The sequence below is a fragment of the Cyprinodon tularosa genome, unplaced genomic scaffold, assembly GCF_016077235.1.
Source record: "Cyprinodon tularosa strain WSP-4 unplaced genomic scaffold, ASM1607723v1 ctg447, whole genome shotgun sequence".
NCBI classification, from domain to species: domain Eukaryota; kingdom Metazoa; phylum Chordata; class Actinopteri; order Cyprinodontiformes; family Cyprinodontidae; genus Cyprinodon; species Cyprinodon tularosa.
The window spans coordinates 23574-41553 of NW_024039171.1; the positions used below are offsets into that span (position 1 = coordinate 23574).

The 17980-nt window shown below is 39.6% G+C and overlaps 1 protein-coding gene across 1 annotated transcript in view; it reads right to left on the reverse strand.

Moving 5' to 3' along the window:
* LOC119793246 (chemokine-like protein TAFA-2) overlaps positions 1-17980 on the reverse strand; it is a 132162-nt gene that overhangs the window by 18879 nt on the left and 95303 nt on the right. Inside the window, exons 4-5 of the mRNA XM_038300321.1 lie at positions 1448-1572; positions 804-860 (exon numbers count right to left, since the gene is read on the reverse strand). Of these exons, the coding sequence (XP_038156249.1) occupies positions 831-860; positions 1448-1572 (155 nt within the window). The 3' untranslated portion in view covers positions 804-830. The remainder of the gene's footprint in view (positions 1-803; positions 861-1447; positions 1573-17980) is intronic.

The window sequence follows — 17980 nt, forward strand, 5'->3', positions numbered from 1 at the left end:
AAAAAGTTAACTGATTTTTAAATTTTATTTCAGTTTACATGGGAAAAAAGTCAGAATTCTAATTTTTTTCTCAGAATTTTGACTTTTTCTCAGAATTCTGACTTTAATCTCAGAATTCTGACTTTTTTTCTCAGAATTCTGACTTTAATCCCAGAATTCTGACTTTTTTCTCAGAATTCTTACTTTAATCTCAGAATTCTGACTTTATTCTCAGAATTCTGACTTTAATCTCAGAATTCTGACTTTAATCTCAGAATTCTGACTTTTTTCTCAGAATTCTGACTTTATTCTCAGAATTCTGACTTTAATCCCAGAATTCTGACTTTAATCTCAGAATTCTGACTTTAATCCCAGAATTCTGACTTTATTCTCAGAATTCTGACTTTATTCTCAGAATTCTGACTTTAATCCCAGAATTCTGACTTTAATCTCAGAATTCTGACTTTTTTCTCAGAATTCTGACTTTTTTCTCAGAATTCTGACTTTTTTCTCAGAATTCTGACTTTTTTCTCAGAATTCTGACTTTTTTATTGCCAGAATTCAGTCAGAATTCTGAGATTAAAGTCAGAATTCTGAGATTAAAGTCAGAATTCTAAGATTAAAGTAAGAATTCTGAGAAAAAAGTCAGAATTCTGACTTTTTTCCCATGCTATACTGAAATAAAATGAAAAAAATCAGTTAACTTTTTTTTTTTTCCAGTGGCCCTAATCCTCTTCCGTACAGCATAAGGGAAGCTGAACGAAGACAATCTGAAGTTTGACACATATTGGAAGGAAAAAAAAAAAGAAGAAGAGAAGAATCACCTGGGGTTTGCAGTGGAGCATCTGACGTTACCAAAGCTGGTCTCTGTCAGCAGAAATCTTCCCAGAGATCCATATGAAATAAAAATCAAAAACAGAAGCATGTTCAGTGTTAAAAACAGTCGTGCAAAAATGTATAAATATATAAATCTGTTTGGTGCATCTGCAGATGTTCTGAGAGCCACAATGACAGAAAAACAATCCCATATATACATTGTGAGGTCCGGACCCATCCCAGGATCAATAGCCTTAGGCTCCAGGCTCCCGGCTCCAGGCAGGTGAGGTGCAGGCTGTTTAAATAATTAACTACATGGAGAGAGGCAGAACCGAAGTCTACGGGTAGTCATAACACGCTGAAGGATACAGGAATCATGTTACAATGTTAAAAGCAAGTAACTGGAGTGAGTAATTGGCCAGTTTGGGTGCTTAGAGGGGCCTGAAAGTGCTAAGGAGACATGGCAGCGCATTGATTATTGGCCCCCAAGGGTCCGAGCAGCGGCAGCAAACACTGCTCTTTAGTTAAAGGCAGAGGCGACAGTAACAGGAGTCACAGCTTCTGACCTTGAATAGATTCAACAGTTCTGCTTCTGGCATCCATAAAAACACAAAAAAGAATTTTCTTTGTTTTCTTTTTTTTTATTGCTCACCTTGGTGGTTTTTATCTTGTTCCCTGTAGCGCAGCTCCAGCCCTTCAGATCGGGAAGAACTTTACATTCCTCCCCATCGAGGCACGGATGCATCTGGCACCACCACTTCTGTTCAGCGATGGAGGCTGGAAAAAACAGAATAAAGCAGAATTTCCCCTGATCTGAGTAATTTTAGCAAATAGTTTGTTCTTTTAAGCAGAAACTGGTCGGCCGTTCTGCACTGTGTCGTCTGATTTATTCCTTTTTGGTTTAGATTGAGTATCTCCACCATTGTAAAGAAAATAAATGAATGCCAGAGTCGTTTAAAACAGCGGATAATGCTCCTGGTTTGGTGCATCTTTAGCACAGAACATCCGAACCAGTGGGTGTTTAGAACGGTTTTGCCATCTTGTCATTTGGTGTGTTTCAAACTCGTTTCCGGATGACACCGGGAGCCTTAAAGGTGGAATCTCTTCAGATCATCAAAGCCGGCGATGAACAAGCCATGTCACATCCTGACAGCTTTCTTAGGTAAGTGATGTAAGCTTTGCTTTTTCACCGGTAACACGTCTATTTTAAATATGCAAACGAGTCTCAGCCTCCATATGATGTGTCAGGAAAGGGAGCTGATAGCAGATGCATCTTCAGTCAACTGCAATCAGAACACCTCCTCACTTCCCTCCTAAACAAACGGTGCAGAACAGATGTATTGCTGAGCTTCAATTAGCCTTTTGCAAGACGCAGTAGGTTTTTCAGGAGGAAACTTTAATGTTTAACATTATTTATCTGGGTTATTAGGATTGTTATTATTATCGATGTGTCTGTTAAACCCTACACTGCAAAAAACAATCTATAAATAAGTAAATGTTTCTTAAATTCAGTGTATTTACCCTTAATTTGAGTAGGTAAGTAAGAGGATTTGCCAAAAGAATGAGTATTTTTACTCTTAACATAAGATAATTAGATAAAATTCACTTGAAATAAGAAAATGCAATTGTTTTTTCTTATTTCAAATGTAAATTGTCTTGTTCCATTGGCAAAGTGTCTCACTTAGCTCCTCAATTCAAGAAAAAATGCACTGATTTTAAGAAAAATGTACTTATTAAGATTGAAATTTTTTGCAGTGTAATAATACCTGCCTGCACTGGAAAAAATTGAAATCTGGATAAGTCACTTTTTATTAAAATAAGTGCATATGTTCTTGGATTGAGGAGCTAAAAGAGACATTTTGCCAATGGAATGAGAGAATGGCATTGTGTTTTTCAATTGCATATTATCTAATTATCTTATTTCAAGAGTAAAATACTCAAATTAAGGGTAAATACACTTAATTTAAGGCATTTTTACTTATTTCTAGATCTTCTTTCCTGTGTGTTTGGTGTCAGAACTAATCTAATTAGTAAAGTTCTTTCGGAATTTGTGAAACGGAAAACTCAGTTTCACAAGAGTTTTAAGTAAACCTGCTTTGTGAAACGCACCCCAGTTTTTAACTCAAGTCATTACACACACCGGCCACTTTATTAGGTACACGTGTCCAACTGCTCGTTAACACTTAATTTCTAAGCAGCCAATCACATGGCGGCAACTCAGTGCATTTAGGCATGTAGACATGGTCAAGACAATCTCCTGCAGTTCAAACCGAGCATCAGTATGGGGAAGAAAGGTGATTTGAGTGACTTTGAACGTGGCATGATTGTTGGTGCCAGAAGGGCTGGTCTGAGTATTTCAGAAACTGCTGATCTACTGGGATTTTCACGCACAACCATCTCTAGGGTTTACAGAGAATGGTCCGAAAAAGAAAAAACATCCAGTGAGCGGCAGTTCTGTGGGCGGAAATGCCTTGTTGATGCCGGAGGTCAGAGGAGAATGGCCAGACTGGTTGGAGCTGATAGAAGGGCAACAGTGACTCAAATAACCACAAGTTACAACCAAGGTGGGCAGAAGAGCATCTCTGAACGCACAGTACGTCGAACTTTGAGGCAGATGGGCTACAGCAGCAGAAGACCACACCGGGTGCCACTCCTTTCAGCTAAGAACAGGAAACTGAGGCTACAATTTGCACAAGCTCATCGAAATTGGACAATAGAAGATTGGAAAAACGTTGCCTGGTCTGATGAGTCTCGATTTCTGCTGCGACATTCGGATGGTAGGGTCAGAATTTGGCGTCTACAACATGAAAGCATGGATCCATCCTGCCTTGTATCAACGGTTCAGGCTGGTGGTGGTGGTCTCATGGTGTGGGGAATATTTTCTTGGCACTCTTTGGGCCCCTTGGTACCAATTGAGCATCGTTGCAACGCCACAGCCTACCTGAGTATTGTTGCTGACCATGTCCATCCCTTTATGACCACAATGTACCCAACTTCTGATGGCTACTTTCAGCAGGATAATGCGCCATGTCATAAAGCTGGAATCATCTCAGGACTGGTTTCTTGAACATGACAATGAGTTCACTGTACTCAAATGGCCTCCACAGTCACCAGATCTCAATCCAATAGAGCATCTTTGGGATGTGGTGGAACGGGAGATTCGCATCATGGATGTGCAGCCGACAAATCTGCGGCAACTGTGTGATGCCATCATGTCAATATGGACCAAACTCCCTGAGGAATGCTTCCAACACCTTGTTGAATCTATGCCACCAAGAATCGAGGCAGTTGTGAAGGCAAAAGGGGGTCCAACCCGTTACTAGCATGGGGTACCTAACAAAGTGGCCGGTGAGTGTATAATTAATCGGATTTGTCTGGTTATTTTGGAGTTTTTTCCTCTCATTAATATAACAGCATCATCTGCATACAACTGAACACTGAGATTCTGACACATTTCAAGCAGCTGATTTACACAAATCCTAAATAACAGTGACTCCAATGTGGTACTTTGGGGGACCTCTGAGGTTTTCATATTCAGTCCCAGAAAGCGACGCACATTGCATCCTATCGGATAGATAAGATTAAAACAATAAACGTGAACACAACGCACGTCCCGAGAGTAAACGGCAAAAAAAGAAGACTTTATGGTGGGAAGAAATCAGTCTGTAAAACGGCAAAGTGTAAAAAACAGCATGGAAGCAGAAGGAAGGGGGGGTGCATTAACGAGAATTAAAAGCTAAAAATGTTTGTAAAACAAAATGATGTCAGAGCCTGGTCTGCATTGCCGGTAGTAAGTCGGACTCGTTTCCGATGAGGGTTGGACTCCGCCAAGGTTGCCCTTTATTATCGATTCTGTTCATACCGTAAATCCTCTAATATAGGCCGGGACCTTTATTTCACTCAGGTACATCTTGGTCCAGGCCATTATTGGAAGGAGGCCAGAATTAGAGGCAGGCCTCTATTTCTATTTGATCAAAACAGACGACCCGTGGAACGAATAAAAACAGATTTTGTCTCTTTGAACCGATAAAATACCAGGTTCATTTATTGAAAAAGTACAGTTACCATAACGGTTTACAGAACATTATTCAGACATCTTCCAGCAGCTGCTATTTTTCTGCACGGCAATACAAAAAAAAAAGACACAGAATGGATTCTTGGCCAAACAAAGTTTTAAAATAAATTAATGGAAACTGTTCTGCCATCACAGCCGGTCATAAAAACCAAACAATCCGGCCTCCTGTCTGCAGCACTGTCTGCGCTAAGGATGGGAATTCCCAAGCTAATGGATTGGATTCGTTAGCAAACACTGCCCCCCTGTGGTACTTGCATGTTACTATCAGAGGTTGCTGAGGACCGCACAGGAACATCGTTGGTTCCAATTATAGCCCCGGCCTGTATTAGCGTCCGGCCATTATTTACCCCCGCCGACAGCAAAACCGGCCATTATTAAATACAGGCCAATATTAGAGGATTTACGGTAACTTTTATGGACAGAATTTCTAGGTGCAGCCAAGGTGTTAAGGGGATCTGTCTTGGTGGCCTTAGGATTGCATCTCTGTTATTCGCAGATGATGTGGTTCTGTTGGCTTCATCAGGTCGTGATCTACAGCTCTCACTGGAGCGGCTCGCAGCCCAGTGTGAAGCGGCTGGGATCCGAGACCGTGGTCTGGAGCCGTAAAAGATTAGAGTGCCTTCTCAGGGTTGGGGAGGATGTACTGCCCCTAGTGGAGGAGTTTAAGTATCTTGGGGTCTTGTTCGTGAATGAGGGGAAGATGGAACGGGAGTTTAGGGCGGATTGGTGCGGCGTCTGCTGTGAAGCTAGCGCCGTACCGGTATGTTGTGGTGAAAAGAGAGCTGAGCTGAGAAGCAAAGCTCTCGATTTACCGGTCGATCTACGTTCCTACCCTCATCCAACATATTTTCATTATCAGTTCGTATGAAGTCGTACGAAAAGTTATGCAAACTATTACGTACTTTTTGGACGCATGCGCTGGCAGACAGAAAAAAAAAAGAAGATCCGTGAACGGACATAAAACTGGGAAAAACAGTGCAATCATCACTTATTCATGTCTCTAACTACGTTGCTTGCTGTTTTATATCTTAGGGTCAGGGTTAGGGCTAATTGTAATTTATATTCTAGATTCGTGAATGGCGCGTCAGACGCGCATACGACGAAAAAAATGTCCAAAACGTGCAAAATTACGGTGCGTAACTTATCGTACGATTTCATACGAACTCATAATGAGGAGGACTCAGAGTAGAGCCGCTGCTCCTCCACATCGAGAGGAGCCAGTTGAGGTGGCTCAGGCATCTGGTTAGGATGCCTCCTGGACGTCTCGCTGGTGAGGTGTTCCGGGCACGTCCCACCAGGAGGAGGCCGAGAGGGAGACCCAGGACACGCTGGAGGGACTATGTTTCTCAGCTGGCCTGGGAGCGCCTAGGGCTTCCCCCAGAGGAGCTGGGGCCTCCCTATTGACTCTACTCTAATAATCCCAGAGGGAAATTACTTCTCTGCATTTAACCCATCCCCTTGGTCTGCCATTAAGGCGCCCGGGGAGCAGTGTGAGGTTAAGGATCTTGCTCAGGGACCCAGAATGGCAGTCTGTGGGAGTAGGGGGTCTCACAATCTCAGGATTCAAAGCCCTATGCCCTAACCACAAGGCCACCACTCACCCCATTGGGGGGGAGGATTTATTCTAAGCTTCTTTTTGGATTTGTGAAAATAAATAATTGAATATTCTGCAAATATGTGGGTCAGAAATCCTCCAGACTTCCAGAAACAGCTTTCCAAGTCATTCCCAACGCTTCACTACAGCCTGTTAACGGAGAACACAGTCAGTTATCACGTTTTTTATTAAAATGTGAATTAGCTTGGTGTTCTGAAACACCACAGTTGGATAAATATGTAAAAATAAAATCTAGAAGAGAGAAAACCCATTTTCACACTACTGTAAATAAATGTTGATTAATCTGCCCCTAAAAATAAACTTTATTAGTCAGACTTTACTTAAATAAATACTCCAACAAGTGTGTAAACAGCATGGCCGACAGGCTATGAATTGCTCTAAAATATCATAGAGTTTACAGTCTGTGAGGATTATGTGGGTACAGCTGGTGGTAAGACTGTTTTTAATCCCACATGTTGATTATTAGTCAGAGCTTCACGTTTGGTTTCCAATTTAGTGTCTGAATGGCAAAAAACACAACTTGCTCTCTGCTGTCGACTCTTTTGGCTCCTGAATCAGCTGCAGGATTTTTTTTTCTTTTTCTTGGCAGAGCTCGGCTGGGAAACAAATCCTCACTGGCAGATACACCCAGTCATGTTTTGATTCAAACTAAACATATTTCTAAAACCTTACATAAGCATTAGTAGCTTATATTTGAAAGCTTTTGTGTTTCTGTGGAAACAGAAGCTAAAAAAAGGCTTTAAAGGGAAACTTATATCAGATCTTTTTATTGTGAGCTGTCATTTTAAAGCTTTATCTCTATGCACTGTGCTGGATCATCCATCCATCCATCCATCCATCCATCCATCCATCCATCCATCCATCCATCCATGCGCGTTCACGAGTCTACGGAAACCGCGGCAGACCAAACCAGATGAAAGTGCGCATTCAGCTCGGCAAAGAACTCATGCTCTTCCTCAACACTGAAGTCCTCAGACATTTTTCTTTCGTTGTTTCTTTCTTTGCACAGGTAAACAGCACATTTCTTCTTCTACGCTTGCATTATTGGCAGAGCAGACGCTGAATGCGCACTTTCATCTGGTTTGGTCTGCCGCGGTTTCCGTAGACTCCTGAACGCGCTTTCAGGAAATCCTATACACTACTGTTTATGCTCTAAAAACATTCTAAATGACTTCGTTTCGAGTAAATTATGGACGCTACCCACTCAGGACACTTGGAATACATTGGACGAGCAGTATGGAGGAATATTGACACGTTTTTTGTGGACTTTTATGGACCTTTCTGCCTCGGGCGCCATAGACCTCCATTATTTGAATGTCAGCAGACAGCAAGAAGCCTCCCAGATCTCCAGATGCATTTGAGATATCAAAAAAGTACTCCAGAGTGTTGTTCAGCATGGGGGTGAGTAGAAAATGAAGGCTAATCATGTTTTGGGTGTACTATTCCTTTAATGTCCACAAATAGGGGTAAAATAGGGGTGGGTAAATTTTGAATGGCTACTACTGTAAATCGATAAAATAAGAAATATGACGGAGTGTGACAGAAACCCCTTAAGGCTTCTACCAAAGGCCACGCCCCTAAAACAACAAACCATCAGGAAGTTCATATTAAGAAAGAACGAAAACAGAAACATTTTACATTTTAGATTTCATGGAGTCAATCTTTGTAAAATCAAACATCATTGTATTTTTTTTTATAAAATAAGTTTTTCAAAGATTTTCTGCCATTTATCTCTGAAGATTCCAAATATTTATCATATTCATTCCATAATTTGCAACGCAATGCCAAAAAAACAAATAACTTGATTTTTAATAATTAATGGTAAATTAAGAAGACAAAGATGAGACTTGGACGTTCTTAACAAAATGCATCTTGAAGCTATCAGGAGACTGTTTTATCATAAATAAAAGACAAAAACAAAAACAAATATTAATTTCATAAATATTCAACTGCTGTAATTTGGAGCAGGGGCGGAGCTAGATGGGGGTCCAATCTGTGGCCACTCCTACCATTTTTCCCCCTTTAATACAGATGATGGCAACAGTAATACTCTCAAATGGAATATTCAAAATGTTTTGTGGTTAATTATACATATCAATATACTAACATCAAAGATAAGTACAAAATTCACGCTCTTTTTAGAACTACATTTTTTCTTATATCGGGGAAAGAGAGAATGATGTGTCTCTACAAGTCATTTAGGAGTCTTCAGTGAAATCATAGATACATAACAATTTTAATAAAAACTTTTCAAATAATCAATTTATGTAGAATTTAGTGCTTATTAATATCAATTTTATGCAGAATGTTTATTGACACAAGTAGGTAAGTAATGACAATGGAAGAAATTTACGCCCCAGAACTCAAAACTGAAAGAGTTTTATCCACTATACCTTTTATCTAGAAATTATAGATGTTTTAATATATGTGTCTATTTGTTGGCAAAGGCTGTAGGAAATTATAGTTGGTCTTTATCAGAGATGGGAAGTAATGAAGTACAAATACTTCGTTACTGTACTCAAGTAGATTTTTCTGATATTTTTACTTTACTTTACTACTTATTTTTATGGCGACTTTTTACTTCTACATTTTTACACAAATATCTGTACTTTCTACTTCTTACATTTTAAAAAATTGGCTCGTTACTTTAGTTTTGAATCATTTCAATGGAGTTACCGTTATTATTTTTCACGTCATCAATACCAAATTCAATCTAATTGGATGGGAATCTACGTTGCATTTGACGCACCACTACAAGATGAATCGACAGATTCGGCGGTATTCATTGGCGGCAAATCATTGCAGCTTGGTGGCGGTGGCGTTAGCATAGTAGCATGGACGACGAGATGATTGAAAATGAACACAACGGAGATCTAGTCCTATTGGCAGACATCCATTTAAAATGTAGGCAACGGCATGAAAAAAGTGGTTTCTACTTTTACTTTTATACTTTAAGTAAATTTACAAGCCTGTACTTTGTTACTTTTACTTGAGTAAAGAAGTTTAATCAGTACTTCCACTTTTACCAGAGTATTTTTTAACACAAGTATCTGTAATTTTACTCAAGTACGGAAAGTGAGTACTTTTGCCATCTCTGGTCTTTATTTAAAAATATGGATTTTTTGCTCGTTCATTTTCCTGTTGGAACAGTGGAGATTGACCCTGAGGTTCTGGTGCCTATCCGCTTTCGGCTACCCCTCAGTGTACAATGGTTATTGCTTGGCCACCCTTATGAAAAATTTCTGGCTACGCCTCTGATTTGGAGAAAAGGGGAGTACCGGCTGCAGCAACTTTAGAAAACGTTGTAATTTCGTCACATTGGAGGGTTTCCCACCTTGAACAAAAGTTTAAGGTTGTTCCACAGAATCACAGCATGATGCAGGTCGGTACTTTGACTAGGCCTTTCCAAAGTCTTTGTTTGGTTTGTCAGGTCGATGTTGCAGACGGATGGACAGACGTTCTCCTTCAGATTGTTTGGTAGACAGACACCATGGTTCCATTTATCACGGCAAGTCTTCCAGGTCCTGACACTACCACCACCATGCTTTACTGTTGGTACACAGTTCTTTTTCGGTAATGGAGCCGGATCTAATAGGAGACACTCCTTAATCCAAAAAACATAGAGGATCATCGACAGAGACGAGCCTAAATGTTCATTTGCTCAGCAGTGGTTTAGATCTGGGACCTCTGCCATGTGGCCATAGTGGAGGCATAAACTTGGACCTGAACAGAGGCGGTGAGACCTGTAGTTTATTGGATGGTTTAGGGAGGTCTTCAGGATCGAAAGGTCTTCTGGGAAGTTTCCCTAGTACCTCATGTTTTTACCATCTATGGATCATTACTCCCACCGTTGAGTCCCAAAGCTTCAGAAATTGCCTTTTTAAGCTTTTCCTAACTGACAGATCTTAATTTCTCAGATGTTCCTGAAGTTTCTGGCATGATGTCCAGCTTTGGATGATCTTTTCGTGAAGTTTTTTTTGTCTGGTAGGTCGTATTGAAGGGATTTCTTCATTTGGAACATGTGTGGTGGAGGTCAGACAGTGGCTACAGAAAGCAAAACCACTGAAGGACATGACCAAGTGTTTCATTTATAGTCTCTGTGAAGGACGGAGCTACCAGGAAGAGAGAAAAATTAATGGGTTCACTAGAGTGAGGTCATGTCAGCCATAGTTTGAGAAGTCAAGGGTAGAAAGGAGAGTGGTGTGGAGTGGGTGAAGGTGAGCGGGGCAGGGATGAGTAAACGTCTAAACGTTTATCCTTAAACCATGAGGAAAAAAATGTGGAAGTGTAATATTTGACTGCGCGGATCCGGACCCACCTGCTGGCTAATCAAGACCCAACCGGATTTAAAACTTTTGTAAATTACCGCATGTTGTCCGACGACAGTGTCTAAATTCACTTGCACCTCTTCTCCTGTTAATACGGTAAAGCCCTCCGGAGCGCCCGGCTCCAGGCTGCACGTATCCACCTTGATATGTGCTTGAGAATGGCTTAGTCTCCATTCAAACCCAGGTTCAAAGCCTTGCAGGGCAGCCTAAAGCCCACTGCCAACGTTAAGACAGAAAAAAGAAAGTAACAAACGATGAGTTCAGGTGTTTGAGAAAATATGGGAATCAGGAAATTTAACTATAAACCAAACTGAACGATTGTTGTTCTCTATTTAAAAAATCACCTTGGATATTAAAATTCTTTATTCGGACGCTGAGTTTTAATTGGTTACTGCTGCTCTAGAGTATTTAACTTTAAACTAGAGAAAAGGATGAAAAAATTAAAAAATTAACTCCTCCTTTCTTCTTCACTCCTTTGAGAATATCAGTTTTTTTTCAGTCGGTGCCTTAAAAAGTTGAAGGAGTTTCCCAAAGTTCTTACAGTTTAAGTGATTGAACATTAAGGTCCTGGATGTGGTTTTATTCTAATTCAAAAAAAAATCTTTGCACTAAAAATTAAGCTAAAATGTAGATTGTTAGGAGACTTATAGATGCTTTTAAATAGATCAGTAAAAGCCAAGACTTGGCTGATAGGTAGTGGTGATTCATGAACAGAGCTGCATGATAAGGGTTTGTGTTTTTTAAGATGTTTTATTGAAAACAACTTCTTTAAAGTTCTTCCTGCTATAGTTAGGTAAATCTACTGAAATATAGGTTCTGAATTTAGTTTTTCCCAATGAGAGAACCCAGATTTTATTCTTTTTTTCCCCGATGACTGTAATATGTGAGCTTTTTGATTTGTTCCCTCCTGAAAAACGCATTTCAAGTTTTCTCAGAAGTCTGGAGGTTCATTTATCTTCATATGAAGAGGAGCTTGTCTCCCACGGAAAGGAGCTAAAGGTAATCCCTGGTCGTAGAGCAAAGAATAATTAAAAGGTTAAGTGCTTATCATTTTTTTCCTGGAGATCAACCGAAGGGCTTTAAACTGAGACTGGTGGCTCAGAGCTCTAATTTGCAGAAAATGTCAATAGTAAAATGTCAGGGAATAGGTCAAACCGGAGCTATCCAGAGTTTCGCCAGAAAGCAACGCCTTTCAGACCAAAGTGGAGCTGCCACCTTGGCAGCGTCTGGGAGTGTGGCGCATTAGCATGCTAAGAGACCCTCTGGGTCATTGACTCATTCAGACTAATAAAGCCTTCAGGAGCAACTTTGTAGAGCTTCTACTCTAACACTGGACCCTGTGCAAAGTTTTATTCAATTTAAATACGTATTTAAATTTAATCCAAATCCAGAAATCAATCTAAAAATTAATATTGATTCAGAGACACTAAAACTAGTGCTAATTTTGAAAACTAAATACTAGGAACCAGAGTTATGGAGTAAAAATGTCAGCTGAAGAAAAAATAATAATAAAAACCCAATAAATGATTTTAGAAGCAGTTTAGTTGTTATTCTGTTCCATTCAATAGATGGTATGTTATCTCAAGCTTCATTTTCCTCTCCCATTTTTTAAAGAGAACTGCAGTGAAAAAGCTGAAAAGATGTTAGAATTTAAAAGGCCTACATTGTTGGGAAATGTAAATATCATAGCAGAAAGTGTTTAAAGTTGGAATTTTGCCAAAAGGTCACAAAATCAGATAAATAAATGAAACAGAGTCAATGGAACAGAGAATTAATGAATATTTGAATATTTTATGAATGAATGATTGAATGAATGAATGAATGAATGAATGAATGAATGAATGAATGAATGAATGAATATTTATTTATTTCAGACAATAATATTAGTAACAAATTAACAAATAAAATAAATAAATCAAAGGAACAAATAATAATAAATAAAACAATTCCAATTTCAGAAATTATCAAATAATAACAATTAAATCAATTTGAGAAATACAAACAAATGTGTATCACATAAAAAGTGATTGGTAAACATTGATTTAAATTTCTTTGGAAAGGCCTAAATAATTTGAACATAAATAGAAATGCACTAAACAATGTTTACCATTAACAAGCATTATATTTACCCGAATGTCTGTCATTGATTATTTCTTACTGTAAATTGTCTGAAAAGGGGTATGAAGAAGTAGAACTTATTTTTCATACCCCTTCTCCCTCTGGTTGCACTGAAAGCAACCTAAAAGTACCTAAAGTCTTACAGTCTTATTTAAATTGATATAAATCTCCTGCATCGTCTTTCAAAAAGTGTCCGTTTCTGACCGATGGCTGTTTGATATTAAGTCATAATTAAACTCCGGAAGAGAAGAGCGAATATGCTGTTCATGCATCTTGAAGATGAAGAACGCTGAAGATGCTTTGCTAACCTTACTAGCCGCAACCTGGAATAAAACAGTGCTGTTTGCAACTACCTGATCTGAACCAGAAGCCCAATCAGTATCACCAGCTGATATTCATCCAAGCTACTATAACTGATGTAATTACGGTTCTTAAACTGCTTCCTCCCCTAAACAATAAACATCATTTAGTTTGTTTTTTAAACTAAATCTGGTCGATCCACCATAGTTTGATTTAGACCAAATTGAGCTCTTTGGCAGGTCTGATTTTGTCCCACTTTAGTCTTATAATAAATGTTGAAAGACTTTACAAACCCAGTTTTAAACATCTTTTCAACAATCTGAAAATTACAGCTTTTCACTTTTCCACCTAATGTAGACGTCATTTGGACGTAAATGATGTTGACTTTTCAACGTCTTTTCAACCAATCTTTGCTCGGTGAGCACCATGTTTCTCTGCAATGTAGTTGTGTCGTTCATTAGATTATTTATAATATAAAAGCACAATGGAAGGTAAACAAAAAACTCAAATCACAACATATACTTTTGAATCCAAAGCTGAAAGAATGATCTTTAATTCTGGAACAAATTGAATGCAGAACAGAAGGGATTCAAACAATAAAAAAACATTGAGTCATTATTTACCTTTTACACGTTGTAGTTTAGTGTGCTTCTAATATTTAAGGAAATAAAACAGTAGTTTTAATATATTTTCTAAAGTACAACTGAGGACGACCGGAATGTATTTCTGGTTGCTCATGTTAAATGATGGAACGGATCAGAGAGTAATGATGGCCGTGTCTGAACGTCCGCTCAAACCCCTCAATCCCTTCATCACTATATAGAGCGGGGACTTTATAGTGAACTTTATCACCACTTTTCACTCCCTGTTGGTCACGTGACCTTTACTACCCAAAAAGTGCCTGCACCATTTTTGTTCTTTCCCGCCCCAAAACAGATCTCATGATTGCGAGGAGAGCTCTCGCAAATCATTCTGGGATATATCTGTTTGTCTGGGGATCATGGATGCACTCTACTTTTCAAGATGCATTGTGGGAAATTTTGAGTTCCCTACTTTATCTTCCACAGTTTAGCGGACTGTGATCCAGATCCGGAACCACCTGATTTAAAACATTTATAAATTACCGCAATTCGTTCAACGAAAGTGTCTAACTTCACTTGCTCCTCTTCTCCTGTTAATACGGTAAAGCCCTGGGGAGCGTCCAGCTCCAGGCTGCACGTGATCCAAATGAGCCAATGAGCTGTCAGTCTGGGTTGCTGCTGCTGCTACTTTTAGACACAGCAGGCAAACCTGTGGCAAGCCGGGCGATGGGAAAGAAGGAGAAGACCATGAGAAAAAGAGAGCAGAGAAAGTGTGGACTGCTGGAAGAACTGCGGTGAACTGGTGAAAGAAAAGTGAAATGGCGTGCTCAAAGACGACCCTGCACATTTAGAGGATGTTTGGCTCAACCTGCTGCTGTGAAGCAGGATTCTCCACCATGAACAGAATCAACAATAAATCTGGATCCAGGCTCAAAATGAGCTCCTTGATATGTGCTTGAGAATGGCTTAGTCTCCGGTTAAACCCAGGTTTAAAGCCTTGCAGGGCAGCCTAAAGCCCACTGCCAACATTAAGACAGAAAAAAGAAAACATACCAAACTGAAAGATTGTTGTTCTCTGTTTAAAAACACACTTTAGATTTAAAAATGGAAAAATGTTCTATTGTCTTTTTTTATATTTCTCTATTTAAAAAGTCAAGGTATCCCATGGATGAATAAACACCTCATTTTTTTCAGTGTTAGATTCTGTTTAAAATAACCGATTCTAATTAAAAAAGATTTTCTTTATTCGGATCCTGCTGGTTTTTAATTGGTTACTCCTGCACTAAGCGTTCGGACACTCATATAGAACGGCGTAACCACTACATAGTAGTTAGGGAGGAAATACGTCATCCTGGAAAAAAACATCAGCTGTGCTGCTTCTATCAACACCCTTGTTAATAGATGTTGGAGATCGGCCTGTTTTCCAGTGTGGTCCTGTTTCTCTGACCGTGACTGAGTGGATGTGCTCTTTTCGTCCTCTGGCATGGGAGCTGCCTTGGAGCTCGTCTGCCTGGCTGTGTGTTTCCTGGACGGGGCCGCCTTTTACAGCTGCTTTTTCTATGTCTGCTTCTGTCTCCTTGAACCCCAGTGGGCCTCGGCAGATGGCCGCTCACACTGAGCCTGGTTCTGCTGGAGGTTTCTTCCTGTTAAAAGGGAGTTTTTCCTCTCCACTGTCGCTACAAGCATGCTTAGTGTGAGGGATTGTATTTGAGTCAATGAGTCAATGCAATCAACTGGTTTTCCTTAGATAGAAAACTTTGTATCGATTTGACTGTATGATCTGGTTGAACTGTAAAGTGCCTTGAGATGACATGTGTTGTGAATTTGGCGCTATATAAATAAACTGAATTGAATTGAATTGAATTGAATTGAAATTTAGACACAGCCTGTGTCTCCAAGGAAGAGATACACTGAAAAACAGCCAATCACAGGCAGTTTACTTTATCCAATTGGTTCCTCCCTCAAAGTGACAAAAAGTTAAGATCAGACATAGACGTAACTTCCTTAAAGACTGGTGTGGACATGTTCCCACCAATATTTTGTACACATATTTTACTTTCAGTGCTGTGTATATCTGATTAAAACCCCATTAATGCCGCTCCTCAGAAAGAAAATAAAAAAGTTCTCCCCGTTGCTCACTGTCCACAAACCCCGACAAAAAAAACTCTGCCGCTCCTCAGAAAAAGTAATCTGTTGCCTCTCGCTTTCTCCCCATCCAAGTGTAAGTTTTTTTGGGCGAATTAAAATGAGTAACAAAACATGACAGCAGCATTTAAGGCAGGTTATTCTTCTTTCTAACAGGGAACAAATTAGGGCTGCAACAACGAATCAATAAAATCGATAAAAATCGACTTTTAAAAGCGTTGGCAACGAATTTCATCATCGATTAGTTGTGTCGCGTGATTAATGCGTCATCCGCCGCCGCTGTCATCACATCCACTTGACTGAAACGGGGGAAGAAGAAAAAATACGGCGGCAGAGCGAGCCAGCGCTGCAGGTGCAGTGTTGCCAACTCAGCGACTTTTCAGACCACTCCGGCAACTATTTTTCAAAAAAGCGACTAGCGACAAATCTGGCGACTTTTTTCGGTGTCGCTGGCAGCTTTTGGAGACTCTTACGTGAAAGCATGTATCGTTCCTACTCTGCCGTGGGGCGCCTTCCCCATCCCAACCGCGTTTTTACGACGGAGTCCCTCTCAGCGCTGCAGTCAGAGCCCCAGCGTCCAGACTGCAAATGAAGCGCGCACGCGCCGGGATTGACGGCGCAAATAGATCACAATAATTAAAATAGCCTGCGCTTTGTAAAGTGAAAAAAGTCGTAACATGCAACTTTTGTCAAAAGAAATGAACATGGCACGGAACCACCATGTTTGTTTGGTTTTAAAGTGGGGAAACGTAACGTTAGTTTCTCAGGTAGCTCATCTGATGCTTTCCTTACCGTGTTAGTAGGTTACAGACAGTGATAAGGTTGGCTACTTATTTTACTTTTTATTTCATTTGAATTAGCTTAAGCAGCGTTTATATTTTCCTTATAAATAAATTAACTTGCAAATTATGAGGGCAAGGCTTTTAAAGTTTAAATCTTCTGGCAAAGATAAAGTAAAGAAGATCCTGCAATTTATGGAAGTAAAGCAGAATAAAATCCAGCAAGATCAGTAATATGTCAATTAATTATCTGCCACATTCCCATGTAAATATCTGTCTATGGAGGATGTGTTTTTTAACACCCCTAGTTCTCTCATTTTTATTCCAAATACAATTTATAATTTGAATCACAGGGCTATTTTTATCTCTATGGTTCAGTATTTTCTCAAGTAGCAACTTTAACTGCTATACTTTCCTGTCTTAAAAGGCAGAACTCTTCTAGTCTAAAAAAAACTCATTTGTTGAAATGGGGGGGCCTATTGTTTGAACCCCTTAGGGGCTTTAAAAACAAAAATGTATTTTTTGCGCTTTATGAAACAAAGTAGCCTATATTTTGTGGATGTACATCTACATTTCTCAAGTAAGTTTGCGTAGTTTTAACACAAACATTTATTTTTCATATTGCACCAGTACAGTTAATGAGCAACCGGGATAGAGGAGGGGTTTGGTGGCTTTGGGTTGAAGTTCTCAAAAAAAGGGATCATAGTGGCTGAGATGCTATCTATGGGGCACCGTGCTGCACCCCCACAGGGGAGATGAAACGGCGTCTCTTTACTGTGTGTCAAAGATGGATCTGTGAGTGCAGGGGCTGAAGATGCAGCAGGCTGTGAGCCCAGCTCACCAATGGGAGGAGAGGTGATGAGCTGTATGCATTCATGCTGTTGGCATTCAGTGAATCCAGTGTTTTGTTGCACTGGGTGAAGGTGGGGAGAGTAAGATAGACGTACATTAAAATCCACAGTGACAAGAAAATAACCTGTGGAGGATTTTTAACAGTATGCTGGTGTGGTCGGAAAATTTAGATTTCTCTTATTTCATATATTGATTTATGCAATTTACTCTTTTTAAAAGTTTTCACCCAGTCTATTTTACCTGCAAGGCCACATATTCCCCCTGCAAGAGGCTGTTTATAGACAAGACATACTTATTCTCTTTTTCAAGGTTTATTCTTAACATGTTACTGTTTAACCAAAGTGTCTGTAATTTGTTTTGACTCTGACTACTTTCCATTGTTGTAAGTAAGG